The sequence below is a fragment of the Athene noctua genome, chromosome 7, assembly GCF_965140245.1.
Source record: "Athene noctua chromosome 7, bAthNoc1.hap1.1, whole genome shotgun sequence".
Classification (NCBI taxonomy): Eukaryota; Metazoa; Chordata; class Aves; order Strigiformes; family Strigidae; genus Athene; species Athene noctua.
This window is the reverse complement of record NC_134043.1, coordinates 30,012,904-30,040,714: the sequence shown is the minus strand read 5'-3', so window position 1 is coordinate 30,040,714 and position 27,811 is coordinate 30,012,904. Positions and strand designations below refer to the sequence as shown.

Sequence of the window (27,811 nt, the reverse complement as noted above, 5' to 3'; positions counted from 1 at the left end):
TGGGGGTACAAACAAGACAATCAGATTATACATAATCAACATCAATCCCACTGACCCCAACCACGACACCACACAACCAACAATGGGTGGAATAATTGGTGAAATGCAGTCTCCCATAGAAGGGACAGGAGACAACCAAGTCAACAAACCAAATACATAAGACCAAGGAAGCCACACACTGAATCTCTACACAGCCCACGTTTACAAAAGCCAGACCTGACTGGAGCCCAGTCCCAGGGAGGCAGGAGGTCCCTCCCCAACAGGGAACTCTGCACAGGGCATCCCCCTCACAGACAGACACTGCCCCTCCTGCAAGTGGTCCCAGCTTTTATCCCTCAGTGGGACACCTGACCTTGGGTTACTTAATGGGGGACACCTGGGGCTCATTTACCCGATAGCTCTGTCTGTAAGGCCGGCACCACCCTGGAGGGAAGCCTAAAGGTAAACTCACCCCCCCTTTAGGAAGGGCCCTGGGAATCACCCATATGTCAACCTTAATTTGGGGCTTGGGGTTGAAACCCCAGCATTTCACACGGTGACTACCAGCCCTCCCAGATTTAAGCCTCAAGCTCTCTCCACTGAAGTCAATGGCTGTACTTGTATGAATCATTGAAAAAGGAAAGAGTTTTGTTATCTCTAGCAAGTCTTTTTGCTCAGTGTGGTGGGTGGGAGACTCAGTCCCAGGCTGGAAGTTACGTCTGTACCACATATTTCACAGTGTAGCTGTAGGTTTGCTGACTGTCAGTTCACATAGTTTCATGGTTACATCTTGCTCTAAATATAGGAAAAGCCCAGTAATTGCTGACGTCAGGCAGTCCTGTTCCCAGTCAGCCCTCTACCACCTCATTAACTTTTAAAATGTGCAGGTTTACAATAATAAAAACTAGGAAATAGGGAGGTGTGAAAGGTAAGACTCAAAGATAGAAAACATGTAATGGCAAACCTAACATGGAATGAGAATAATAAAATGTAAGGAAAGAATGTGAAAAAAAGCAGTGGGTAGAAAAATGAGCCCCAGTATTTATAACTACTAATGTGAATTGTCACTGTTAAGGAAAATTAAGGTTGGAGAGGAAAGAAACAGCTGCTCTGGTTCTGTAGATGCTCTGCAGTAGCGTGAAGCATGTATGTTGCTGTTAAACTTCTTAAGACCTTCAATAACACGTATACATAATTTAAAGAGAAATTAATATTAGCAAGCAGTATTTATGAGTATAGGAGCAAAAACTGCACTGAGCTTACCTTTAAACACCCTGCTTGTCCGATGTCTGTCTAGCAGGGTTTGTGTTGGCTTGCAGCTGGTCTGATTGTCCATGCAGCCTTTGGAAACGGCTTTCTGTGACCGCTGCTGTATGAGGAGCAAGTCATAGTGAGAGGATGCTGCGTTTGTGGCTGTGTTTGACCTCTGAAGTGTGTCTGGGATGAACTGCGCTTACTGAGGCATCAGGGGAGTTGACTAGGGTCTCACTTTCTCCTGGTGTGCAATGACCCAGGTACGTAGGTACCCTCACTTCATCAGAGCTGCCTTGGTGGATACCCGGCTGCAGCCTCTGATGTGCTTGTCAGTAGGATATCGCTAAGCACCTCAGCATGGGAATGGTGGTGTTCAGGTCCAGTGCGACTCCTCGGGTATTTAAGCAAGAGGCAGATTTTTAAGTACCTGTTGGGCTTCCCAAACTGTCCACCATTCCCAGTATGTTTAAGCTCCTTCTCTTCTGCAAAGCAGAATTAGAGCATAAGCTGCTTTGATACTCTGTGCATCTTGTAATTCCCCTCTTTTGTCATAGACTTCGGAGAAGTGACACAAACCTCAAACTACATGATTACCCAGACTTGGGTAATTTCTATGCTGCATCTCATCCGAGGAGGTAGGAAAACTGAAAATCTTCTTCATGCAATTGGGCAAGTTAAAGCCAAACAACACTGTAAAATTGTGTGTCTGATTAGTTCAGGACCAGTCACTGTATGTTAACTGTCTTCCTATTCAGCAGATCTGCCAGTTCATAAACATTCATGGAAGAGAAAGGCTGCATCTGCCTTTAATTGGGACAGATAAACTGCAGGCAAGCCAAATTCCTAGGCATGCCTGCTCACGTCCTTTGCAAGAGCTATAGTCTCTCTTGGTGATCTCACTTAAACATAGTCAAAATGACTAAAAGATGACCTTCTCTTATGTTTTGAAGTGTAATTTTCACTTGAAAAGTGATCATGATGCTACAGACTGCCATGCAGCACACTTTGTTAGTAGATCTCAAAGCAGTTCACAACAAAGAGTTAAGTATTAGGCAGGGTTAGGATTTAAAGCTAAACTAAACTAACCGATTTTCTGTCTGGAAATGCTGATTTATCAGAATTGAAACTATTTGTGGGAATAGGTATTCCCCTGAATTTAAAAAACCCACTGTTTTAGCACTGCTTTAAAAGGCACTGCTGTGATCTAAATTTGAAGTTTTATTTTCTGGATAGAAACAATGCTTTATTTGGCTTATAATAAAAAGCTGGAGAGCATTAAAAAAAAAGCCAAAATTGAAGCAAAACATCTTGAAATTATTATAGCAGAGTCTTTTGGATAATAGCCTTGTGAAAGTTTTAGAGATACAAAGTTTTGCTTGAAGACAGATGCAGAAATATCAAGACCTTGACAATACCTCCAGCGCAGGAAGACCATTTTGCCATCAGCTCTAGTAGATGCAACCTCCCCATCCTGCACTTGGGTGACCTGAAGGGCAGACAGAGATGGGCCAGGACTGGGAATGGAAATTGAGTTTCCAAATCTTAGGCTAACTCCTTATCACCAAGATAACACCATGCCCTTCCCTCCTTCCCCTTCATCCCCAAATGGCTTACTGGGAACTGATGACTCTGTGGGTGCTGCTGGCTCCCTGCTAACCAGATCATGCTGCTGGGCATGTCCCAGGCAGGATGAATCACCCTGCATGGCTCCGAGCTCCCATCATTCCTCTATCTGGCTCCTTCACCTAAAGAAGAATGGAAACGCATGTTTAAAGTTAAACCCCCCTGTCACTTGAGTTAGAGGTATCAAAGGAGTATTTAATTTCATTTGTTCCAAACCTGCCTTCCAGATGAGCTTCACAAATTTTCTATTTCAATTTTTTAATTTAAAAAAAAAAAAAAGTTTAATATATTTCCTTTGTACCAGCCACTACTTCTTTGGCTAGGTGAAATATTGTGTATGCCACAGAAATTGCTTGCACCATTTTCAAAAGGGGAGAGACTATTTCAAGCAAGAAGGATGTTGGCTGAGATGACCTCCTGAGGTCTCCTCTGACCTGAATTTTCCCTGTGATCCTTTGGAGAAACGATTTTTTGAGCTTCATTTTCTTCCTTCAGGAAAGTACAAATAGATCTTCTCATCACTTGTGGAAATCTTTTCAGAAACCATACTTGTTATTTCTGAGACTTTGATGCAGAAGAGAAATAGATGGGCAGCTGGCAGGAGTTTTGTTTTTGACTTCAGTGATGTCTGGACTTGCTGTGGTGTTTGTGTCTCCAAAGTCTGACTCAAACCCAGTTCAAGCCAATGGAAAGAATCCCAGCATCTTAACAGATATAAAGTTGCCACTCTTGAAAGGATAAACTTTTGATAACACATCTTTTCATAAATATCTATCTCCTTGATCTGCTGGTGAGCTCTCATCAACCAGGGTTTTAACGATGGTTATTCAGGCATACACAAACATTTCATCCTGCTGGTGCTACCTGGGTGACACACTCTGCTGCACCATCACAACATATTTTGGCACCGACAGTGTACCCATTGCACAGAACCTTCTCCACCTGCCAAATACTCTTTCCTTTTCTTGGGCACTGGCTGGGCTGTGCCGATTTGCCTCCATTTGCTGCCCTCTTGTCTGTGATTTGATATGGCTCTACCTCTTCAGCTCTTTGCTAGCCTGACTGCCTACATCTGCTTATTTTAATGCCGCTGTGATCCTATCATGTTAAGGGTGCCCACAGAGCCTCCGTGGTGTCATCTTTTCCTAATCCACCTAAGACAAAATAGTCACCTGAATTCATTACCACTTTGAAAAATGACTGTTCTCCTTAAAGAGTAAGGATAAGGCTTATGGGGAGAGATGGTACATTTCATTAGACCAAGCTTTTGTCTATGCAAATCTCATTTTAGGGGATTTAGGAGCGGTCCAGTGAGCAGATCTTTCCTTGTACAGATATGTCGGCATGGTCTGAGATTTGTAATCCATAACTCGCCTAACAAGAACTCCCCATGCAGAAATGGTTGTTTGCCTTCAAAGAAATGCTTTTGGAGAGCTATTTTGTGGTAAGTCGCTCGATGTTCCTGTTCTTCATTAGATTAGAAAAGTACATGCTTTTCCTGCAGGAAGAGTGTGTAAGTGTTGGAATTTCTAACATGAGAAATCATTGAAACTGAGGAGTTTGAAATGGTAATTTTTCCTATAGCTGAAATTTAAAAGAAGATAGTTTTCTTTCCCATGTCCATTCTTGTTATTTATCAGAACTTACAGTTAATTTACATCCATAGCAAGTAAAATGAAAAGCCTGACTCCTTTCAGGCCACTACCTCCCATCTCCTTTTCCTGCTGCTGCTCCAGCCTTTATCAAACACCTGCACTGCCACCTTCTGCCTGTCCTACAGCTCACAGCTAAATTTCTACCATGCTTTTTGTTTCTCATCCTGCTGAATTCATGATATATGTCCTAGGAAAGCTTGGAACACAAAGAAGAAAGCATGTGTGCACATGCACGGTCAAGACGGTCTGTAAGGTGATTTTCATTTCTAGCCAGTTTATATTATGGATTACAATTGCACTATACCTAATTTCTGGCTTTAATTTAGAGGAGGGGAACTCTACAGTGTTGCTCCCCGTGACCCAAAAAACTGAAGTACTTTGCTCAGCCACTGTTAAACCAACATATTGGCCACCGTTAGGAACAAGTGTTTTTCCAGGTGTCTCAACAGCCTGACTGATACAGGCAATGTCTGAAATAACCAAAAAGTGCTGGTGGAAGACAAAGCTTAGACCATCAGTTGGTATAAATTAGGATTTCTCACTTCTCAGAAGCTACCCTAATTCATACCCAGTGGTTATCTGTTTCAAGTTATCACATGAACTGTGCTAGTTGTGTCTGCCTCTCCTGTGGCTTAGGAAAAAGAAACCTGAGTGGCACATGTCTATGGCTTATGGATGGAAGAAAAATGTCCCCCTTTTTTTCCTTCCTTCCCGTTGAAATATTCATTAAATACAAAGTCAAGAAAAAAATAAGTATCTGAAAGCCAAGTGAACCCAGATGTACTTTAAACCCTCTTGCATTGCTCATTTTAAAGAATTCTTGGTATTTTTCTTTTCCTGGCTAAGGAAGGGGTATCAAAATCACCCTCTATTTAGAAGAATAAATGTTCTTAGTGAACATGCTGATTCCTGCAGCAGCCAGCCCCATGCCTGGCATTTCCAAGCAGGAGCAGAGGCCCTGGCTCCAGCGCTGCAAACTCCTGAGAGAGAGATGGGCTTGCCACTGTCTGCTGGAAAGCACCAGAGCAATTATTAAATATCTAGACCCCAACCTTTAACAGAAAGCCGGTTCTTGCAGGCTTGAGAGACTAGATGCATGCAAGCAAAGGTTGGAAAAATTTCCCCTGCATTGTAAACATGATTTCGCTCAGCACGCTGAAGCATGGCTAAGGGAACAGTGGCATCTGGTGTTCGCTGGGCTGTCCTACAGCCACCACTTCCCAGGTGGATGCTGGCATGCCTCGCTGGGCAGGATGTGGCTCCCCACAAGCAGGTATCTAGCGGCACCTGAGACCTGTAGGACACAAAAGATGTCTGTACAAGCGTCCAGTCATGATACAGGTCATAGAGGCGTCTCAAGCCCATCTGAATGGCAGCTAGAGGTCTGGATGGTGCACCAAACGAGAGAAACCCAAACTTGATTCTAGTGAAGAAGGTAATCACTCTTGTTGGGGGATGAATTGCCCCCACCCAGGACTGTGGCAGGGATGCAGCATCACCAGGGCACCTCTGACTTGGATGCTGATTGAGATTTATATATTTTATGAAATCTTTATTCCATCTTTCTCAATGGAGAGGAATTTGCTGCCTACTGAGGTGCCCTAGTCTGTTTGGTGTGGCAGCCTGTCCACACCCAGGGGCCTGTGACACTCAGTCTGTGCTGCAACAGCTCCAGGGTGTGATGCTCGACTGTGTGTGTCTGATTTGTTTTTACCATCTGAAAATCTCCTCGGTTTAATCTCACGTTCTCAATTTGAGACCCAAAATGCAAGTGCTGCCCAGAAGCCTTTCCCGCGCCAGTGATTTTAACTTGCCCAAAATCTGGAATGACTTTCACTGAGACAGATGATTATGCCTCTTTCCCTATCTTTGTACTTGCCATTAAAGATAGTCCTACCATGTCTGCTGTACAGACATGGCTATTTTTTCCACTGTTAGAGTCTAAATACATCTTTTAAACACCTCTGGCAGGCCAGTGTCAATAGGCAATGGGGCAGTATTTGAACCTTATGGTGAGTATGTGCTGTCTCTGGGTTCCAGGTAGAGAGGCCTCTACTGCTGGTCCCTCAGACACAGCCAGAGGCTTGCTTGGAGACAAACTAAGCTGTGTTTCCTTCTCCTGGCAGGAGAGAAGCCCAAATCTGAGCAAAACAAAGATGTACATCTCCCTGCACATCCTCTATGCAAATGAGGAAAGGCAAATTAGTCTCTGTATTTTGCTAATTGAAATACAGTTTATCAGTCTTCTCCCTCAAGTGCATGAAAGACAGGACATTTCCTAATGAGATGAACAGCATGACTAACTTGAGTTTGGACCTCTAGGGAAACAATTTCTGCTGGTTTCTGTAATTTTTCAAGTTGCAGATTTTTTAGTTGTTCCTCATCTTTATACTTAACAAAAGGCTGTTTTGTAATATTTGCATGTTATCCATGACCAGTTTTATCTGAGTGCTGGGACTGACAGACCTTCTTCTGTTCATGTTGTGATCGGTACATAATCTGATGCACAAGTTCCTGAGCCTAGTTACTTCTCCCTGCTGGGCAGAAGTGAGCAGCTGTGCTGATCCAATGCTGCCGTTATTCCTGCTCCTCCCTGTGGCTGTGCTCAGAAACTCAGTGCTTTCCCTGCACGGAGCCCAACTTCGGTAGCTAAACTCATTCAGAGATCCTAATTATTTTCCCTTTTAGGCAGTTTCTGTTCTGTTAAGTTACAACAAAATGTATTTTGTTGACATCAGAACCGGTTTCACAGCTACAAGTAACAAAAGGGGTGGTTTTGCAAAGGCACTGCTTAATGTCAACCTCTGTCACCAAAACAAGCAGTACCACAGCTACAAGATCTCTTCTCCTTGCCCATGAGACTTCAGAACTCATCAGGTGGTTTCACATAACATGCAGTACTATGAAGCGGTAACTTCCCAAGGGCTGACCTTGGGGTTGTGTCATGATACTTTGGCACAGTGTTCCTCTGACCGCCGGATCTCTGTTTTGCAAGAGTTTGTTCAAGTCAGACCCTGGAGTTGCCATGTGCTGGTTTATTTTCTATAAAGACAGGGGAGCTTTTCCAAAGCGTAGCTGAACTGCTGCTATAAATAAATAAATAAACAAACGGGAACTGGGCACCTAACTCCAAATCTTACTGAAATTAAATTCAATCCCCATCATCTCCTACAAAGACTTCAGTGCTAGGCTGGCAAATGACCCGACTCCTGCAAGTAAGTGGGTGATTGTGTGTGGAGAATAAGCCACAGTGGTGTATCCTCTACAACTATCCCAACCCTTTTGCTCTCAGCAGTCAAGATAAATGTTGATGCCTGAATAGGGTTACAGAGAGAGTAAGAAACATTCATTTTGTAATGTGTCTGGTTTATTAAACTCAGTTTTCACTGGTGTCCTGAGCTGACAAAAACATTTCCCAGGAAGACTGACAAACAGAAACAACTCATAAATATGTATCTTTCAAACACTGTAGGTATAAACAAATAAAAGCTCTGTTTTGTTATTTCAGGAGGTCCTATGTAACCAGCATTTTCAACTGGCCAATTCACAGCACGTGTTAATCAGTGAATAACTTCCACTTGTTTTTAAAAGATCAAACCCAGTGTTTTAAAATTATTGCTCATTATCAGTCAAAACCCCAAGATATAAAGGATGTTCCTTAAAAATCCTCATTAACAGTAGGGGTGGTATATATTGACAATACATGCAGCTTTACACCCCTACAGTGTGGAGTTTTTTATGCAATTGAAACCAAAACTTTTAGAAATGTATTGTTAGGCAACCAATCTGAGGATATTACAGGAGCCAAATTCTCAGCAGGTCTGACATTGGCACCTTCCTAAAATCTACCTTCTTTTAAAATGTCAGGCTGAGCACACCCTGACACAAAGACCTCTACACCACGAATGGCTGGGAATAGAGCACCCAACTGTGACCCTGCCCCAAGGCTCTGCTGCCCAGCATGAACTCCTCTCCCAGCTACATGCGGCTCCTGCCTCTTTGCCAAATCCCCTGCAACCTGTCCCACAGGGCTGCCATGGGCTGGGGATGACGACGAGGACCAGTGCACAGAGAAATGTCATGGAGCTGTGGATGACTGAGGTATTTTTCCTTCCTTGCTGCTCCTCCCAGCAAGCAGGGTCGAGGGAGGGGACAGTGGCAGGTACCAGCAGAAGGTGGAAACACATATCTCCTCACAGCACTTGTAACAAGAGGCATCTTGATTTTTGCAGCTACTGGTAGTCAACGCCTTGCGTGGCGGGTTCCCCCCATGCCTACTGCACACACTACTCAGCTAGTGGTCTCCCACTGGGGCTACGCTACTGCAAGTTCTTGCTGCCTTCTGCTTGGGAGCACCTTGGGGCCAGCATTGGACTTCCCATGCCCTCCCGGTGGAGCACGGCTCGCTGACCTCCTCGCTTTGCACCAGTCAGCCCACTTGCTTCTCTGCAGGAAAACAAGGAGCAGCACTACTTGCACTAACCCCCCGGCAGAGGAGCCTGGTCCCAGAGGGAAGGAAACCTGCTGTCCATCTTGCACCAGTGGGTCACGTTCCTCAGGGCATCATGGCAGAGATACACTGTGGGGCCTTCTGTCCATCGTCCACTCTCTCCTTGCTGGGTCTCTTTGGATACACCACGCTGGCCATCTTGAAGAACTCATCTGCAGCATCCAGAGCTATGAGCCGATCCTGCCAAAGCAACAGGGTTTTACAGTCACTGTGGGCTGCTTTGGGCAGCGACCAGGTGAGGGTCCTCCCTCCACATCCTCCAGGTCCCTCCCTCCTCTCAAGTTAAGCCCGGCAGTAGGACTAATCTTTTCCTGCTTCATTAACAGGCTGCAAGAGCACTCAGTTCCATAAACTTAAAGGAACTCAGGGGGCAAATTTCTGGTGCTACAGCGCTGACATTTCCAAGGAAGCTGAACAGCCAAGGTACAATATCTGACGGGGCTGCCCCAGATGCCACCATGTACTTGAGCGTCCTTTGATGCAATTCAGCTACCCACTCCACTTTGTCTGAGCTCACTTGCAGAAATGGGGGCAGTGGGGAGGAAGGCACGCTTGGAGCTACTCACCACCACAAAGAGGTAGCGCTCAGAAAGCTCCCAGCTGGTCGGGAAGATGTTTGTCTCTTCAGCCAGCTTTAGGAGGAAGTCCCGGGCTTTGCCCATGTTCTGGGAGTCGCTAATGATGCTGAGTTTGGTCACTGACAAGAGGGAGTCCACTTCCTTCTGGAAACCTGGGAAAGAAATGTGTTACAGAAACGAGTCAAACATGCAAGCAGGGTCATCCCTGGGCCCTCCAGGCTCTTGTAAGGTTCCTTATTCCCCCTCCACCTTGGGCTGCTGCACTACCTAATGCTAAAACTAACTGATGTTTCCCTTAGGCAGGCTCTGTGTCTGCACTTGGGGCAGGTATAAGCTTGCTGGTGGGGAAAAAAGTTACAAAAGCCTTCAGAGCAAGTTAGTTGCTAGTCTTCCAGAGAAGGCTTATGAACGTCCACACCCAGGGTGTTGATTCAGCTCTTTCATGTTCCTGATGCTGCCAAAGCTTTCAGAGCTGGTAGGGCTTCCTGAGCACCCCAGCCACTACGCCTCTATGTTTGTTGGGAGGTAACAGTGATAAAAAGCCTGAGGCAGTAACAAATGCATGGGTAATTGTTCCTGTAGCAGTCAGCATCTGAGCAGAATGAATGCAGAGACCTTTAAATGTAATGACTACCATTAATTCTTTGTTCAGCTCCAGGGAGCTGGTGCTGATGCATCTCACCTGAAAACACTTACAGGGGAAAGAGAGATGGTCTTACGAGTAAAGCACAGGTCTAGATAAAAGAAGACAGCAGGTTTCACATCACACCTGGTTGCACACCCAGCTTCACTAAGGCCAAATGATCCCTGGCTTTAAGCTTCCCCACCCTTTGCAAAACAGCTCCGGAGCCATTGCGGACGTGACGGAGATGTGGTAGAGCCTTTGTCAATGTGCAATAAGAGATGTAAGGATGTCAAGTGATCCCTCCCGTGTTTGGTCTGTACAGGCTGTGTGAGTACCTTGGTGAAGATGAATGCTGATACCCAGTTATTTATAATGTTCCTCCCATCCTGATGCCTGAACGGCAGGTAGGGCGGGAGTGGCTGAGATACCCATCTCTTTTTGCTCCCAGTGATAATATCCTTGAACAGCCCAACAAGCATGCTTGACTCGCACACCCTCCTCTCGTTAGCTGCCAACCACCCCTCCAGAGCACGAGGCAAGTCACCAAGCTGGTGTGTCAGTATGGCACGTCTCCTTGGGACAAGTGTCACGCGCTGTGTGCGATGCCATTGGGAAAACCAGGTCACACCCGCCACCGCCTTCTCCCGAAGAGCAGCAGCTGAGCACACAGGACCAGTGGGTGCAGTTCACTGTTTGCAGGCTAGGAAATAACAGGAGTAGGAGGGCCACTGTTGAGCAATTTCATTTGGTGAAAGAATATTTCAAATTCACATAGGAGCAAACAAAGTGTGTGGTTTAGCTCTGATCAGCTGGCATGGGCTAAGGAAGGGAAATAGATGTATCTGTGCTCAGATCTGAAAGGAATATTCATTTCTCCCTGCTTATCTTGTTTAGAAAAACCCAGGGTGAACTCCCAGGACTCCCTGCTAAGTTTGCACAAGGAAGCTTGAAATAGATGAGTGTGCATGCTATTATGGGCTTGAAAGGCTCTCTCGCTGGTTGTGGCTCGTGGGCTTTTTGACATTCCTTCAGACATGGTGGCACCGTCTCCTCCCAGCCGTGCCTGAGCTCTGGGGAGCCTCCCATAGGGCCTCAACTGCTGTGTGGGCTACCTGATGGCACTGCTCAGCAACCTTGTTTTATCTTCCTCCCTCCCTCCTCTACCAGCCTGATTTTATGAAGCTGTTCCCATCCTCAACCATCATGGGACCTCTCATTTGGTACCACACAAGTGACATAATTTTGTCCTCTAGCCTACCCAAATCCTCCAGAATGTGTTTCCACCTGCTTCTCACTTCTTTTCGGGTCTGCCGTAAGGTGTAAATATCATAGTTGAGCTTTTGCCATTCCTGCAAAGCAAAAGGATAAGACATACTCAATCATTTGCATGTGGGGAGGTCTCTGCTGCTTTTCTAGGAATTTCAGCTTTTAAAAACGGAGCCAGAGTTGAACTGTTGATGTTGGCACTGAGGGATTGGTGTGAAGGTTGATGACCAGGCTGCTGTTGCCCCTGAAGAAATTACACTGACCAGTGTAGAATATTTCATCTTGACATTTGGTACAGCATCTCTGTATTTTCTCTGCATGTACAAAACAGGCTTCCAGTTACCTTGAAATGGAATTACAGAATTTAGCTTAGGAATTGCTGATGACCAAAGTGGTCTCCTCAGTCAGACAGGGAGAATATAATTCCAGCTCTGTGCTGGAAAAGATAATGCTGTCCTAGGCTGGAGAACATGAACTTCCAAATGCAGTTCACTTGAGAGACTTCAGTGTCTTTGGTCCAAAGCCCTTTACTCCAAACCTTGACACTCCTGCTAGTATAAAAACCTGAGGTTTTGAAAAATACCTTATCTGGCCTTTAGCAGCTTGGGAAAGCAAGACCACATATTACTAATTACCTTCTATAAACTATTGCAACACCTTATTTTCATACCCTTGCAGTCAAACTGGCATGGCACATTTTCTTACAGCTGATGGCAGTCCATCAGAAACTTAAAGTCTGAAAAAAAGTTATGGCTCTCAGTATGGTCACACATGCAATGGCTTCTCCAAACTGCTCAGCCCTCTCTTTGGCATTTAACTGGAACAGGCACTGGAAAGCAAGAAAAACAGACTTTTTTTAAAGGCTGGGGTACCCAGTTTTAAATAGCAGAGAAGAGGGATGCACAGGCATGGTTGAGAGCTGAGATGAAGTCATTTGACATACTAACTATTAGTGACTGCCAGTTGCTGCAGTTAATGCCTCACTTAACCATAGAGCTTAAATCCTTGAACTTGACCTCAAGCTTTTTATTTGCATAATGGCACACTGCCTAAAAGGGAAGATTTTGAGGTTATTTATCAAAGTTATACCAGTATTATTAAACACACCTGTACGAGCATGCATTTCTGCGGAAAAGCATGTATTCTGCAAGAAAACCAGGAGCCCTTTTCCTAGCTGAGTTTAACCAATGCACACACCGCAAAGGGTGCATTTACAGAAGCATCCACACAGCGGATCATAGCACCACTCAGATAATTTCCCTGCACACACAACCTTAGTTAATCTCATTTCTGAGCAAGAGATTACATAGATGGACTCTTGTAGAATAAACGGGTGTTAATCTGTGCCATCTCCCTGGGATTTTTTTCTGTGTGACATGCTGGTTTCAAAGGGGTTAAATGATACCCATGAAGATCAGCTGTGTGTTAGAAATCCCACTGTTTTTCTGATACCTGGTGCCTTAAAGACTTGATTCAATAAAGAGTTGGAGATTTCTTAGTGCCTTTTTCCTGAACCTGGCTGATATGCCACAACTGCAGAGAATTTAATGACGAGCCTGTTTCCTTGCTGTTCAGAGATAGCTGCAGGGAGCCCTTGGAGATTACGCTTTGGAAGAAGCAGCCAGTGGGGTTAAGACACTGGTGAATTCAGGTCAGGAGAGGTGGGGAAATGCAACTCTGCCTGCAGCCGCTTGCTCTGCGTCACTCACCCTCCCGAAGAGCAAAATCCCCTTCATTTTTTGCTTTGTGCTGCTGCTCGCAACGAGCTAGCTCTGCCGATCAGAGGCATGTTCCTCCTGACTGCAGTGGTACTTGAAAATAACTTTACTGTTTGCACAGGAGGGCACCTGGCTGCCAGCACAAGGCATCAAACACCTCTTCAGCCCTTTGTGAGAGACAGGAGACAGGGGCAAGACTCGCCTCTCCCATGACACCAGCTCGTAGCTAGGAACTGAGCTCCTCTCAGTGAAAAAAGAAAAGGATTTTATTGTATTAAAGCTCTGTGGGAACCTTACTGCAAACTTGAAAGTTTTTAAAAAGAGACTAAAAGGCTGCACAATGCCTTGTTCCCCACTGACAGGATCTCTTGGAAACATCTCAGCCTGCTCATGACCCCATGGTATGAATTTAAAGGACAGCAAACCAGTCTGGGCATGCTGGTGGGGAAACAAACTGCGTGTCTCTGCCCTCCTGTGGAGATAAACAAGTGCTTTAATGCAGACGATCGATGGAGATGACCACTGATTCCAGGCATGCTTCACACTGCTGAATTAGCGAGCTGGGAGGGGTGGAAAAGATGTTTCTGTCTTTAAAACATGCCTCACTGGCACCCAGCAGCAGCTTTCAGGGCTGCAGGGATTTACCCCCCATAGTAGCGAGCCAGATTCCTCTCTCAGCTACACGGCAAGCAGTGCGGGGAAGCTGCTCTTGATTTTCTCTAGATTAACAGCAGTGTTGTTTTCCCCTGTCTATTTTTGGTTGAAGGGAATCTAGGTTATGGCTTTCTTCTACATCGTAGTTACTGTGTTACGTTATGGAAGTGAAAACAGTGCATATTTAGTCCCAGAGGACCTCCAACAGTGTTCTGTTGATGAAGAATTTGGGGAGCATGCGAAGGAGCATCTTTGGTACAGAAAATTACGCTTAACAGTGGTGCCTGGGGGTGAATCTCTTGTTTGGTGGGATTTCTTTCTCTTTAAGCATGGAGCTGGATGCACTTATATTTCTGTAGAGAAAGCTGGGGGGATGCTGCACATGGTGCCAGTCACTGAAAAGCAACTAGAGACAGCAGAGATTATCAGGATGGGGTTGGGCAGCTATGGGCTGAGCTCTCAAAGGGACTCATGACCTGTTCTCCATCAGCCTCAGAAATTACCAAGTCTTCCCAGGCAATTCCTTGTAGCAGAGGCACCCTAAATGCTGTGGGCAGGGGAAGAGGTTGTCCTCTGTGTTGCTTTAATGAGGAAACAAAGTTAAAAGCACCTTTCCACCCCCAAAATTATTCTAAAAAGCATCTCCCTTCAACTACACAGCAGAGGAAGAGCAAAGCTTGTCCTCCCCATGCATAGGAATGGGAAACATCCGAGACTTTGGGCAGGGTTGCCCATGCACATCCCATGAGTCACCAAGACGTGACCCATGGAGGGAGCATTCTGTTCCGTTTCGGGTTTCAGCGGGGCCGTGCGGCATCACGAGGCCAAGGCTGCTCAGCACCCGCCGCTGGGCTGCCCCGGGGCAGGCAGCCAGGGCTCTGCGCCAAACCCCACTGCGGGTGTGACAGGTCCCCCCGCAGCCCCTTCCAGCAAGGTGTCCGAGCCTGTACGCAGCCATGGGACAAGCAGCTCTCTCCCAAAACTTAAGCTTCGTTTTGCATCTTCTGTACACCTCCATTCCCTGTCCTGCCTCTTGCAAAGTCAGATCGAACTTCTGGAGCGGTGAGGAGGCTTTTTGCACACAGTACTGGGAAAGGTCAATGGGAGACTGGTCTTCACCAAACCCCTTGGTGTTTCTGTGGGTCTGGGACACCCCAACAATGCATTCAAAATCAATTCTTTAAGGAAAAATACCCTTTTGCCAAAATCTCAATTAACCACAGGAAACCAAAGCGCATTGCAGTTCCCAGCCCTGGTTTTTAGAACTAGCTTTGCCCTTTTAAACCTACATAGCAAGGCACAACATATATCAGTGGGGACTTGAGAAAACCCTTTGTGCATGAGTCAAGAATATCCTGGGAGCACCAGGAAAATTCTGCCATCTCTCTCCTCTGAGCGCTCAGCCCTTCAAATATTTACTTAGAAAACTTCCTCAGACACTCCACTATGATATACTAAACCTGCAAATGCCAAATGGAAGTGGGGAAATGCTGGGCATGAAACATAAGCCAGGCTGGCATATAACCGAGAGCTCTGGGAAAAAATGTGCCAAGAGAACAGGCAAGCACTGTCCAACTTTTCATCTCTGCTCGTATGGAAATTTCCTAATTAGTAGGTAGCTTTCCTCATGCTGCCAAAGCAATCTTCTATCAAAGCCTTCTCCTTGATTCCCTTGAAAGCAATTGGTGTCACCGTTCTGTTGAAGTTATTTTGGAAATGAGGTCAAAACAGAGTTATCAGGGAAAGACTGCAAAATACCAGTCCAGGCAGGTACCACACCACATCCTGGGATGCTCCTACTCTGGCTCTGCGACTGGACCCACTGGGAGTAGTTGAGTAAATACAAACTCTAGATCCCCACACTCATACATTGAACCATCAACAATATCTCAGCTTAGAAAAAATTTAAATTGGACTCAGTTTTAAGAGAGGCACGCAGAAGTCATTTTTCATATGTATTAAGTGGGTCAGTTCTGGGCTTCCCAAGCAGAATCCCCAACCCTGGGCAAATCCCATCACCTCTTTATGCTCCAGCAACAGTGTGTTGCAATACTGACCTTCTCTGTAATGTGTTTAAAAAAGAATAATCCTGTAGGAGAGCAGGAGTAAGAAAAATAGGCCTTGTCAGCTCATTAACGGGCTTGCCAGGAGGATCATGCCAGCATAGCTCTGCTAGCCAGGCTCCTAGCAGAGATGCAAGCTGAGGAAATGCCATTGCTAGTGGGTTTATGATACCACCTTGCCCAAAGGAATAAGCCAAAAGAAGAAAGAAACACTGCATTTACAACAAGCCATAGAACAGCGTTTTTTCCTTGGTCATAATGCAAAACCCCACCTTTAGTTTCTCTTCGCAGGCCTGTGGCGCAGCTGCCCTAAACCTGGCTCCTCCTTTTGAAGCCAGCAGTGGTGCAACAGCTCAGGCTCTCTGCCTGTGGCTGGGTAACTCCGTGCACCCATCAGACACTGAGGCACCAGGGCCACCATAAAGGGGACCTCACGGAGGGGGTTATCTGCCACATCACACACATAAGCCCAGCCATGAGCCCAGTGCAGCTATTGCTGTTAACACCGGAGGTTTGCCAGAGCTACAGAACCCCTCCCTTCCCCATAAAACGCTTTCCTCCGCAATAGCAGTGTACATGCTGGAGCAGTGACTTGGCCTGTATCTATGCAACATCTTAAACGACATCCTGCTTTCCTAGAGGTCCTCATTTCACCTCCAGATTTAGGGTTTTACTTTATACCCAAACAGGTTCAACAATGCTGCAGAGCAGGAGCAAGAAAAAAGCATTTTCTTCCATATTTGAAATGTTGACCCCAGCCTTCAAAAGTTTTGACAGCTTTGATCTCCAAAGAGATGCACCAGCTTTACCAGCCCCCTTAAGCCAGCCCTTCAGCTACAGCTTTTCTGGTTTTCTCCGCACACACCCTCCCTTGCCCACACTTCCAAAAGCGCATTCAAGCACATGGCGCTCATTGGCCTCAAGCAGAGAGAAATGCAAAGCTGCAAGTCGCTCAGTCCCTACGATTTGAGAAGGCTCCAGCGAATCTTGCCTCATCTACCTATTTCACAGTGGGTTTGGCAACTGCTGGGTGCTCCAGCAGGCTCCACCACGGCCCGCAGCACCATGGGCTGTCACTCCCAGCACATGGCATCGAGCGGGATGTGAAACAGGGCACACCCGGGACGTCACGGTTCTTGCTTTGAAGAACTTGCTGCCCTGGTTCCGTGAGGAGCAGGGTGGAGCAACCCTGCCATCCTTACACAAGCTAAGGTCACAGGGAGTTTGGGCTGGAGCTGCCAGATTTTCCAGAGCAGGGGCATCGGGAAGGGGCAGGGAGAAAAAACATCTCCGTGTGGATCAAATGTTGGTCCAGCCCCATGGCAGGGGCAAGGAACTGACCCTGGGGGAGGACACCAACACTGAGTTGCTGGTAGGCCCACCACGAATGACACAGAGAAAACTGACTGAGCTACAGGGTGCACTCAGTGTCGTAGCACCTCTCCCTTTGCATGCACAATTTGGTTTATTTATTTACAGTGATCCATGACACCAGAGGTGCCCAGGCAAGGAGACAGCCATCCCAGACTGTGCCCACTGACCTCCAGCACTGCACCGATGTCACCACTGCATCCTGCCACACCACTTCTCCTGTACAAGCCCACAGCACCTTGTCACTATGTGAACACCATTTTAAAAAACAAAGAAAATATCCAGGAAAGCAGAAGTGTGTTAGCCAGATTAAGAAAAATGTGACACTGTTTTGAGGCCGAGGTGGTGCCATACAGATAAAACACAAATGACACAGAGTAACCTGCTCTTTGGGATCCTTCCAAAGTCCTGTGCTAGAAAATTGCTAAGATAAAAATGGGGAATGGCAAAGCATACAGTAAGTGTACAGCATGCTGAAAATTCCTTGTTAAATGAAAGGACAGAAATACAGGGAGAAGTTCTCCTTTCAGTCCCATTTTAACCAAGAGGAAAAAAATAACCTATGGTTACATAATGCTTGTGCATTCACAAACACAAAACTGTTCCTCTGTCCCCCATCCTGCAGCATCCACACATGCTCCCCGGGGACTTTAGGAGCAGAGCAGCCCCCAAAGCAGATTATGGCTTTTGCAGCCCAGTGCTGTTTTGCAATTAGATTTTTTTTTCCTCTCTCTCTCAAGGCTGAAGTCTCATAAGGAGGGGAGGGCAACGCAACCTAGCCTAGTTTTAAAATGCTCACTGGAGTAAGGAGACATTTCAGCACCCAGGGCCAAACGCAGGAATGTTGCCTTTGCTGGCCAAGCCCCTCCCTGTCCTGCCACCCAGAAAAAGCCACAGCTGGAAACTGCAGCAGCTTGCTGGGCTTATATATTGTGCCTCAGTTTCCCTAGCTGTAAAAGAGAGACAGCAAAGAGGCTGGCAATCACTAGCTGCAAAGGGCACTGTGCCATAATTCAAATCAAGCGTATCGTGTGTTGGCCTTCTTCAAAGTCAGCCTCATGTTGTACTCCCCAGGCTTTTTTATTAATTGCACTGCATAAAAAAAAAAAACAGGGTACGTAATTTTACATTTGTTGTGGAGAGGAAGCCCCATGCTCTTTGTACTTTCCTTTTTCACTGGCAGGCACGGCGACTGCTCAGGCCCGTTAAAACCCTATGGATATGCTGAAGGCAGGGAGAAAGCGTTGGATTTAGGACAAGCAAGCACATCAGGTTTAGGACAAGCAGGCGCAGGAGAGCTCTCTGCTCACCCGTAACTGATGCTCTCCTCTGTAACCACAGCAAGGCTGACACAACTCTCCCTTGCCCAGGGAGATGTCTTTTTAGCAGCCTGTCCACTTATGCTATCATTTTATAAATAATAATAGCTTTAGGAGGCTGTCTCATAATGAGCCCTAAATCAAGCTAAAAGGCTGCTCAAATGGGTGCAGGAAGAAATGAGGCGCTTCAGTGCTGCCCCCAAGTACACCCAGCTCTGCAACAACTCAGGAGCTGCACAGCCTCCTAAACGGAGTCGTCCTCACTTCCTTCAGCCAGTTTGGGCTGGATGAAGCTCCCTGTCTTCCCAAAGTCACAAGGTGAAGAAAACAGCAGTGGGGAGGGAAGAGGGTATCTTCAGTTATAGTTGTAAAGGTTACATGCAGCCATGAAAATGTTGTTACAAAAGCATCTATTGTAAACGCCACGATTAATTCAATCCCCACCAAAAAAAAAACCCTGAACATGAAATGGGGATTCTGGCCAGCTGTATAAAAGGATTGCATTATCTTTTTTTAGGTTTTAAAAATTGTAATTTTGATGTCAGCTGCACCTCTGGAGTTTAAGGCTTCTTTTGTGAAAGCTGAGCTAGCATTTGATTGAAGGAGACTGTCACAGGAAGAAGAGTTACAGTCTTGCGGTCTCTTGGATGAAGTGGGATCATGCTGAAATTAAACATGAAGCCTCCAGGCTTTCATGCAAACATTCTGAAGTCTTAAAAGCAATCAGAGAGGAGAAAATGTGTCACTATTTGCTATAGCCTGCTCCTAATCAGGCCACTGAACTCTGCTTTGCACAGAAGTGCTTTAGTGAAGGAAATCAGGGCTGCAAAACAACCTTTATGTAACAGTGATGATTTTTCCCTTCCACGCGAAGAGCTGTGCCACTTCTGTGCTTCTCAATAATTGTTGTATAAACCATTAGAGGAGTATTTAACCTGACACATCTCTGAAGCGGCAGCTCAGCTCCAGGCCCTGCCATTGCCAGGCAAACGCCACTGCAGGCAGGGCTAACGCCAATCCAATCACGGAAAGGCCAAACCAGGGCAATATTGGACAAAAATAGCAGCCTGTGAAATTGAGCTGGGGATCCCAGTGCTACCAGTACACGTTTGCGGGTGATGGTGGTAGAGGTGCTTGCAGGGCATCGCACAGGCCAGCTCAGGGCGGCTCTCTGGGCTCAGCTGACCAGAGACATCCCCGAGCTTCCCAAGGGATGAGATGGCTACAGATGCATCCACACCAGATACAGCATCAAACTGGAGGGTGAGGGAGCAGATGAGAGGACCCGATGCCTACATGAGCCGTGCTGGGGGACTTTGGGGTCTTCACAGCTGCTTAATGGCTGCTTAAATAAAGGCACTGCCAAAGCATCACCATGGGGTTGGGGGTGGTGGTGGGGTGTGTGTCACATAGGGGTCACCCAGGGGTCATGTTCATTCAAGCTTAAATGTGTACACCACTTGGGACAGTTTTTCACATTTTAAAGTCAGGCTTCACATGAGTTTACAGAAGAACCAAAGACATGTTTAGGGACTGCACTAATGGAGACCAATTTCTTCTGGTGGGCAGTGGGGTTTTTTCCCCAAGTGTACACAGTTCTGCAGTGAGAGAGTGAAGAAGAGAGTGGGAAGAGATTTCTCTTTCTTGGAAATGAACTCCAGCCTTCATTTTCAGAAGAAAGAACTAGCTCCTCTGCATTAGGCCCCGCCTTCTCTATTCTTTAAGACTAGTAATTTAACTGGCCCGCACTACGCCTTTTCACAAAGTGCAGCCACTAGTGCTTTCCCAGACAAAGTTACACCTTGCTGAGCAAAAAATGCAAGGAGTTCCATAGCAAACCACAGCATTACACCAGTTTCAGAACGTCACATCTGCTAATACGCCACACTGACACACTGGTATATTCCTGCAAATGATTAGGTACATTTACACAATTTACACAGTCTGCATTCAAACAAATTAGGTTAACTACAAGTTATTAAACTGTGCAGCATTCAGAGAATGGATCTATAACCGTAGTGACTAGAAACACAACAGTAGCCATGCAATCGTCCATCGTTACAGAAATGTTTCTGTTTTGGCTGTTGCAACCGCCCCCGAAATGTCCATTTTTCAGTGCACAGCTCCAAGCTGCCTCTTTACTGCCAGTTCCAGGCCTATGGTACCTGGAGTTAATCGCCCTTCAGCTACGTATTGTTAACTGTGATGTGTCTGCTACCTATAAAGGAGGAAAAGACTTCTTTTTATACTAGAAAATAAGATATTTTCTACAGAATTTCTGGGATGGAGAGAAGCCTTTGTTGAAAGCCCCGAGCCTCAGTCTGTGGTGAAACCGAGCACGAGGAACGGCACCACCTCACCTCCGAGTCCTTGTCCAGCTGGTTCCTGACCACAATCATGTTATACAGCACCCGGTCGTCATCTGCCTCTGTGTGCGTCACATCGTGCGGGGTGCTCCACAGGTTCTGCTCCTCGTCCCGTGCCAGCGTGGCCCCAAAGGAGGTGTAGGGGTTGTTGTTACTGCAGAGGGAGGGAGAGGCAAGGCAGCATTAGCTACTGCAGCATCACGCTGCCTCCTTTTACCTTCCCAGGGTCAAGTGCCCATTGCTGTGGCATCCCCTCTTGCAGCCCTGTGTCCTGCCTCGGGAAGAGGAGGAAGAGGAAGAGTGGGGAATGAGATGACAGAGTTTTTTACCTTAGCAAGCACCCTGGCCATGCAAGCCGCAGTTCAAACCAGGCAGTGCTACACAAAAGAAACCAGATTTTTAAATCTGATTTAAATTTTTACACAAATTTGCTAAAGACACCAGATATTATTTAAGCAGCTAGGGTGGAGGAACTGTGAGCATCCCTCTGGGAGGATGAAAGGCCGCACCTGCTACGTTTCTGCAGCCCCCTGCCCTGCTCCCCACCACGCCCTCCCACCTAAGACCCTGCACAAGACCCCCCAGCCTCTCCGACCTTAACGTGGGAACAGTTCTAATTAACTACGACTCAAAAATCCCAGAGGCTCTGGAGGGTATTTTCTCTCTGACCAGCCAACCCTGCAGCCGTGCCAAGATCCCAGTGGCACGGTCTGTCCCCACAGAGGCTTTGTGCGCAGAGAGCGCAAAGAAATTCCTGCCTTGAGAAGCAGGCAAGGGGATGGCACCACACAGCGCCTCTCACTTGCCTCTTAGCCAAAGCAGCAGCTTCTACCCATCTTCTCCCCAAAGGCAGTGCTGTTGGGCACGATTTTATTTTGGACAAAACACGCACCGCCTCTGCTGAGGGAGCTGGGACTGGTTAGCCCAGGGAAGAGATGTCTTGGGGATATCTCATCCATGTGTGTAAGTGCCTGATGGGAGGGAGCAAAGCAGATGGATGCAAACCCTTCTCAGTGCTCCCCTGTGATAGGACACACACTGAAATATAGGAAATGCTTTTTAATCATAAGAAGGGTGGGTGAACACTGTTACAGGTTTCCCAGAGAGGTTGTGCAGTCTCCTTGGAGACACACAAAACCTGACTGGACATGGTCCTCGGCAACCAGCTCCAGCTGTCCTTGCTCGAGCAGGGCTTGGACTGGATGATCTCCAAAGAGATCCACATCCATGACCAAGTTTCTGTGTGACCCTGAAGCTCTATTTTCTCCCCAGCAGCCCAAACTCTACTGAATCAAGCAGGCAACCCTTGCAGGTGCCCCCCACCCCAGCAGCTCCTACCTGAGAGGTACGGTGCTGCGCTGAGCTGCACAAGGACCTGTGCCAAGGCACAGAAAGGACATTTAACCCCATCTTTATTTGGGGATGGAAATGTCCTCAGCCTGCTTGTGAACTCCAGGCTTTACTTGCTTAGCAGCCACCAAAGCAGAGCATCATCTTCTGGGAAGGCTGTCTCCACTGAGGGAAGGAGCTTTTCTCTGCACTGGTGGCAGTTCTGTGTTTTATGGCTTTATGTTGCTACTGGGATGTGTATTTTTTTAATGGGGTCATTTAACTCTGGTGAGAGAAATTTTAGCAGAGGATTTCCATAATGTTTCTAATCAAGTGTCCAGACACTTGAGCAGAACAACACAAATGGAGAAATATTTCTGGCCTTACCCAATAGTCTGTCAGCCACCCTGTGGCAATCCCTGCTCACTTCTTGTTAGAACAACCCACTCTTCTTTCTATTTGCTACCCAAACCCCATTCCTTTCATAGGGAACCCATCCAGCAAAACCTCTTAACACTGCCAGTGCTTTATCTGTGGTGCCAAGCCATAGAAAAGATGCTAAGAGGAGCTCCAGCACATAGATAAAATAGAAAAAAAAAACCATTCACATCAGCATTCCTGCAGGAAGGTTAATTAGACTTTCAACAAACCAAAAACCTGAACAGCAGGTAATAAGGGAAAAGATAATCTCTTATAATCTTTCATTAAAGACAAATAAACAAACATCACTTGGAGGGTGTGGATGGCATAAATCAGTCATTCCTACACCGGAGCCATCATGGGTTTGCTCAAACAGTTTTTCAAGCATGGGGCAGACAGATCCCAGCCTGGAAGGGATGGCTGAGGAGCCAGCCGTGCTATCAGCATGAGTCCGGTCCCACCCTGCCTCTCTCGGGCTTCTTCTCACCCAGTGATTTACCGATACCCTCAACATCTGACTTACTTTAAAAAACAGTATTTGACAACAACACTAACACGCCTTAGCTTTTACGAGCCACTCCCCCACAGCTTGCAAGGCACTTCCCAATACACCTCTATTTCCAAACGGTGGCACGGGGCATCCGGCAGCCTGTAAGGGATGCGGGCAGTGCCCAGGAGTCAGCAAATCCATACAAGCACGGAGAGCTCTGCCAACAGTGAGCACCCCCAGAGCGCACTGAACTTCTGAGCAACACTTACAGTGAAGAAATAGGAGGAAAAAAAAAAAAAAAGAGTACATGAATGGCAGCCTGCCTTGCAGGTTACAGGAATCTCCGTGGGACCAGACAGGAATCAGATGATTTCACACTCCGGGCTTTATCCAGAAAATGGTGAACGTAATGCTTCATCAATAAATTTCTGCTCCAGGGGATTTCAGTCCCGATTAAACTAATTTTGGGGTTTGGAGCCCAAATTCTCTGTTTATTTGCATCCTGAGGACACCACCCGAGCCAGATCCCACCTTCACCCATCGAAAGACAGCCAGGCAGCCTGGATGCTTTGCTGCAGCAGCCTGGCTCACTGGCTTTGTCCAGGGTTTCTTTTCCCAGCCCCGTACTAGCACTGTACCTACACCCGTGCTCCATCCCCATCTCCACACACAGTGCCGCCCTCGTCAGGGGTTATAGCCAGCCTTGTATACACTCGAGTAAGTCGTTCACCTAATTATACACTTACTACCTCCTCCTCACTGCTTCGTTCTTTGACACATCACATTTATGAGGCTGCAACCACTCTGCTTGAGGAAAATAAGGTGAAAAGCTAGCAACACCAGCTCTCAAAAACTAAAACTGAGCTAAGAGCTCTGAAATCTCAAGCAAGTGATTAATTTTAAACAACGCTGCAATAAAAATAAAAATACAGCAAGCATGCTCTTGCAAGATTCCCGTGCTGAAATACAACCCCAAAGCCTCCCGAAGAGGGACAAGCCAGCAATTAGGCTGTTAGATTAATTATGCTGGCACACTTGTGCAAGAGCAGGTGCCTTCCGAATGCCCAGCATTTATACAAGCTTTCCTACTTATCACCAGCATTAACTGGATCACCAAGCGGAAAGCGTGTTACAGAAGTAAGGTGCCTGGTGGGGGACAGCCACCCAGGCGGGCAAGGCAGCAGGAGGGAGCCTCTCTGCACGTGTGCTCGGCCTGTCTCCTGGGCTGGAGGCCCCATGCTCAGGATTATATGGTTATTACTCAGGTAATAATGCTTTAACAGCATGAAATCAGGACATTTCAAGCCCTGCGGCTGGCTCAGCTATTACACGATACCTCCGTAGGCCACACCAGGTGCATATCCCACCGTCCTCTTGAAATGCCTCTGCCCCACCGATGCCCCAGGGAGGGCACGGTCCCTGCCCCGTCCCAGAGCTGGGGTACCCGCTGCGGGCTGCGGCCAGAACCCCGCCTGCCCGATGGGGAAGGAGGGAGAGGTGCTGCAAACCCCGTGCACGGATCTTTTGCAACATGGGAAACGTCCTTACGTGCTTGCACAGCTCACAGCTCTTCTCCACGACTCGGGGCTTCATCTTTCTGTACGAAAATTCCCCCCACGACCTCACGCCTCCGCGTGCAAGACAGATGCGTCCGACAGCGGCAGAGAAAAATCTGCTCTCTGGAAATCAGCGTGCGTGGTGCTTTCGCACCCTGCCGGCTCCAGCAGCGCGTCGTCGCCCTCTTGCCAGCACCGCCAGCCTGGGAACGGAACTCGGCCCAGCACAGACCGGCCCCACGGTGCGACCTGCCCCCCGCGTAGCGACGCGGGGACCCCGTTTTCCTTCGGCGCCTCGGCCTCCTCTGCCAAAATCCCACCGTGGAAAGACAAAAGCCGAAGGGTTCCCACGGCAAGGGGGGCAGGGGAGACACCGAAGAGATGCCGCTCTCGCTTTCCTCGCTAAAACTTAAGCGGAAAAACCCCTACGGCAGGCAGCAGCCGTGGAGTGTGGGAAGGAGCCCGGCCCCCGTGGAAGGCCAACCCGAGTGGAAAGAGAACTGAAAGCAGCTTGTGACTGCCGGGGGAAAATCCCTATGGAGCCTCGTCCGGCTCGGGCAGGGGATGCTCCCCTGTTCTGGGGGACAAGGGGGCTGGGCTGGACGCGCCGGGGCAGCCAGCCTGCGGGAAAGGGCTCCGGGGTGCGGACGGTGCCGCCGTGGCGGCGGAGAGGGGCCCACGCGTGGCCGTGGACCAAGGGACGGGCCCATCTCCGGTGAGAAGCATTCCTCCCTCCTGCGCAAGGCGGGGGGGGCTCAGCCCCATCCCTCCAAGGGAAGGGGCCGGGGGGGTGTGGGGGTCTCACCTGAGCAAGGGCTCCTTCTCGGGCGGCGCCGCCTCCCCCCCGCAGCAGCCGCAGCAGCCGCCCAGCGAGCGCAGCCAGGCCCCCAGCCCCATCGGCGCCGCCGGAGAGCCGGGCCGGGCCGGGGGGGCCGGGCCGAGCTGAACTGGGCCGGGCTGGGCCGAGCTGGGCCCTCCCCCGGCCCCGCAGCGCCGCCGCCAAAGGAGCGGGGCAGGGCCGGGCTGCGCGGCCCCCCCCGCCCGCCGCCACCGCCCTTCCCCGGCGGCAGCAGCCGCTCCCACCGCGGCGCTGGGCGGGGTGACTCAGGGCCAGACCCCCTGCACCCTCCTGCATCCTCACGCATTTTCCCAGACCCCCCCGCATCCTCCTGCACCCTCTTGCATCCTCCCAAATCCTCTTGCACCCTCCTGTACCCTCCGGAACCATCCTGCACCCTTCCACATTCTCCTGCACCCCCGCTGCTCCCCCTGAACCATCCTGCATCCTGCAACCTTCCACATCCTCCTGCACCCTCTTGCATCCCCACACACCCCCCTGCACTCCCCTGTGCCCCTGCATCCTCCTGCACCCCCCCACACATTCCCACACCATCCTGTACCCTCCTGCATCCTCACACAACACCCCTGCATCCTGCTGCACCCTCTCACAATTTCCCACACCCCTGCCATGTCCTCCTGCAACCCCCTGAACCATCCTCCACCCTCCCACATATTCCCTCACCCCCCAGCTGAAACGGGCCACCACTAGCCATCACAGCATGGCCAGAAAACAGAAATCCCCCCGTGCCAATCCTCCACACCACCATGCTTGGCTTTCGGGACACAGCGCTCAGATCCTGGGATCTGCAATGGGAAAGGAGCAGGGGGTGATGGACTCGGCCGTCAGCTGGCACAGGGGAAGAAGAGCCTAAAAGATTGCTGCCTTCCCCTTTATTTCTTCCTTTTTTACAGTGAATATTCCTATCACACGCCTAGCTCAGACCCCAAGGAAGAAAAAAATAAGCTTCAACACTGAATTACGATGGTCCTGGATCTCGCTGAATTATCACAGATTTGATTCCATTTCAGAACAGACCATCAAGCATCAGCCAGTCCCCAAAGCAATCACTCTAAGTGTGGTTGGCCACGCACATCCCAGAGTCATTTTAGTACAGCAGCTTCCTGACACCACTGAATTTTTTGCTTATCCCAGCAGATATAATAATATAATCTGCTATATCCTCAAGCCCAGCACATGCACACAAGGAAAGGTGAAAATAAAATCAATTTTCACGCATGTTTCTCTCCCTCTTTTTAATTCCAGGGCTTGTTAATTCACCATCAGTGAATTTATGGCCCCTTGGATGCCCAAGAGCCCTGGAAAGTGAAGCTCTGCAATAATCAAGGCACAACCATTCTGTAACAGTGCTGCAAAATGCCTGAAAGGAAAGTACTTGGCTGGGCTCAGGGACTTGGTAGCATCCGAATCCAGACCTGATGGTTATTCCACATGGGGAGATTGAGTGTGGAGGGTCACAGACCCCTGCCAGGGTGCAGAAGCAGCTGGGGGCAGAAGGGGGAATTCAGCTGGAACACATTTAGGAGGAGTCAACTAAACTGCACAGACATTACACCCATCACACACAAACCCAGACAGCATCAGTGGTGGCTTCTCCTACGGACTCACCTCCCCTCTCTGATTCTGTATCCACCAGCGGAGACAGGAGGCAGGAAACCTCTGGGCACCTGAAACACAGGGGCTGAAGCTGAAGGGAGAGCTACGTGGTGCTTCTCAGCTACTGCAGAACCTTAGTCTTCACATCTGATGGTCTCCAAAAGGCACTGGAGCCCAAGAGTCCTTTGTTTGTCTCTGAATCTTACTTGCTCCCAAGTGTCTGAAAATAAATATTTCTGGTAATGAGAAGAGAAACCCCACTGCCAGAATATGGGCGGGCTGCTTCTTCCACCCAGGTCCAGCCCTCTCTCCAAGTTGCTGCATTGGGAGCTGTGGATGCTGACGAGTTTCAGCAGCAAAAGCTGACAGCACCACGAAGCTGACGGGACTGCTGGCATCCCGTCAGGAACCGGCTGTGCCCACCAGCACCAAAATCACCATCTGGTACCTTCGCGTGGGCCGCCCTGGGAACCCACTCAGTCAAGAGGGCTGCAGCGCTGGACTGCGGTGCCACCAAGGGGAGTTGGGACATGTGGGTCTGCTTAGGGCCATCAGGTAAGGAGAGATCAATGGCTCGACA

General features: G+C 48.2%; 1 protein-coding gene across 2 annotated transcripts; it reads right to left on the bottom strand.

The window, feature by feature from the left end:
- Positions 1-25,734, bottom strand: MREG (melanoregulin). 2 transcript variants are annotated; one of them, XR_012633930.1, is made up of 6 exons: positions 25,582-25,734; positions 20,976-21,135; positions 11,483-11,573; positions 9,588-9,751; positions 2,848-9,201; positions 1-2,719 (listed from the first exon to the last, which is right to left on the bottom strand). XR_012633930.1 is itself a non-coding variant. In XM_074910359.1 (5 exons), exons 1-5 carry the CDS (start codon positions 25,671-25,673, stop codon positions 9,067-9,069), a joined length of 642 nt encoding a protein of 213 aa, XP_074766460.1. In that variant the 5' UTR covers positions 25,674-25,734; the 3' UTR covers positions 1-9,066. The 2 variants fall into 2 exon arrangements, 1 of the variants encoding a protein (XP_074766460.1); XM_074910359.1 differs by having other exon boundaries at positions 1-9,201.
- Positions 25,735-27,811: the final 2,077 nt, after the last annotated feature.

Excerpts from the sequence above, each read along its gene's own strand:
- MREG (XM_074910359.1), bottom strand. The coding sequence starts at position 25,673 with ATGGGGCTGGGGGCCTGGCTGCGCTCGCTGGGCGGCTGCTGCGGCTGC. Across the intron at positions 21,136-25,581 it reads GAGAAGGAGCCCTTGCTCAG|TAACAACAACCCCTACACCT; the intron begins GTGAGACCCCCA and ends CTCCCTCTGCAG. Across the intron at positions 11,574-20,975 it reads AGCTGGACAAGGACTCGGAG|GAATGGCAAAAGCTCAACTA; the intron begins GTGAGGTGGTGC and ends TTTGCTTTGCAG.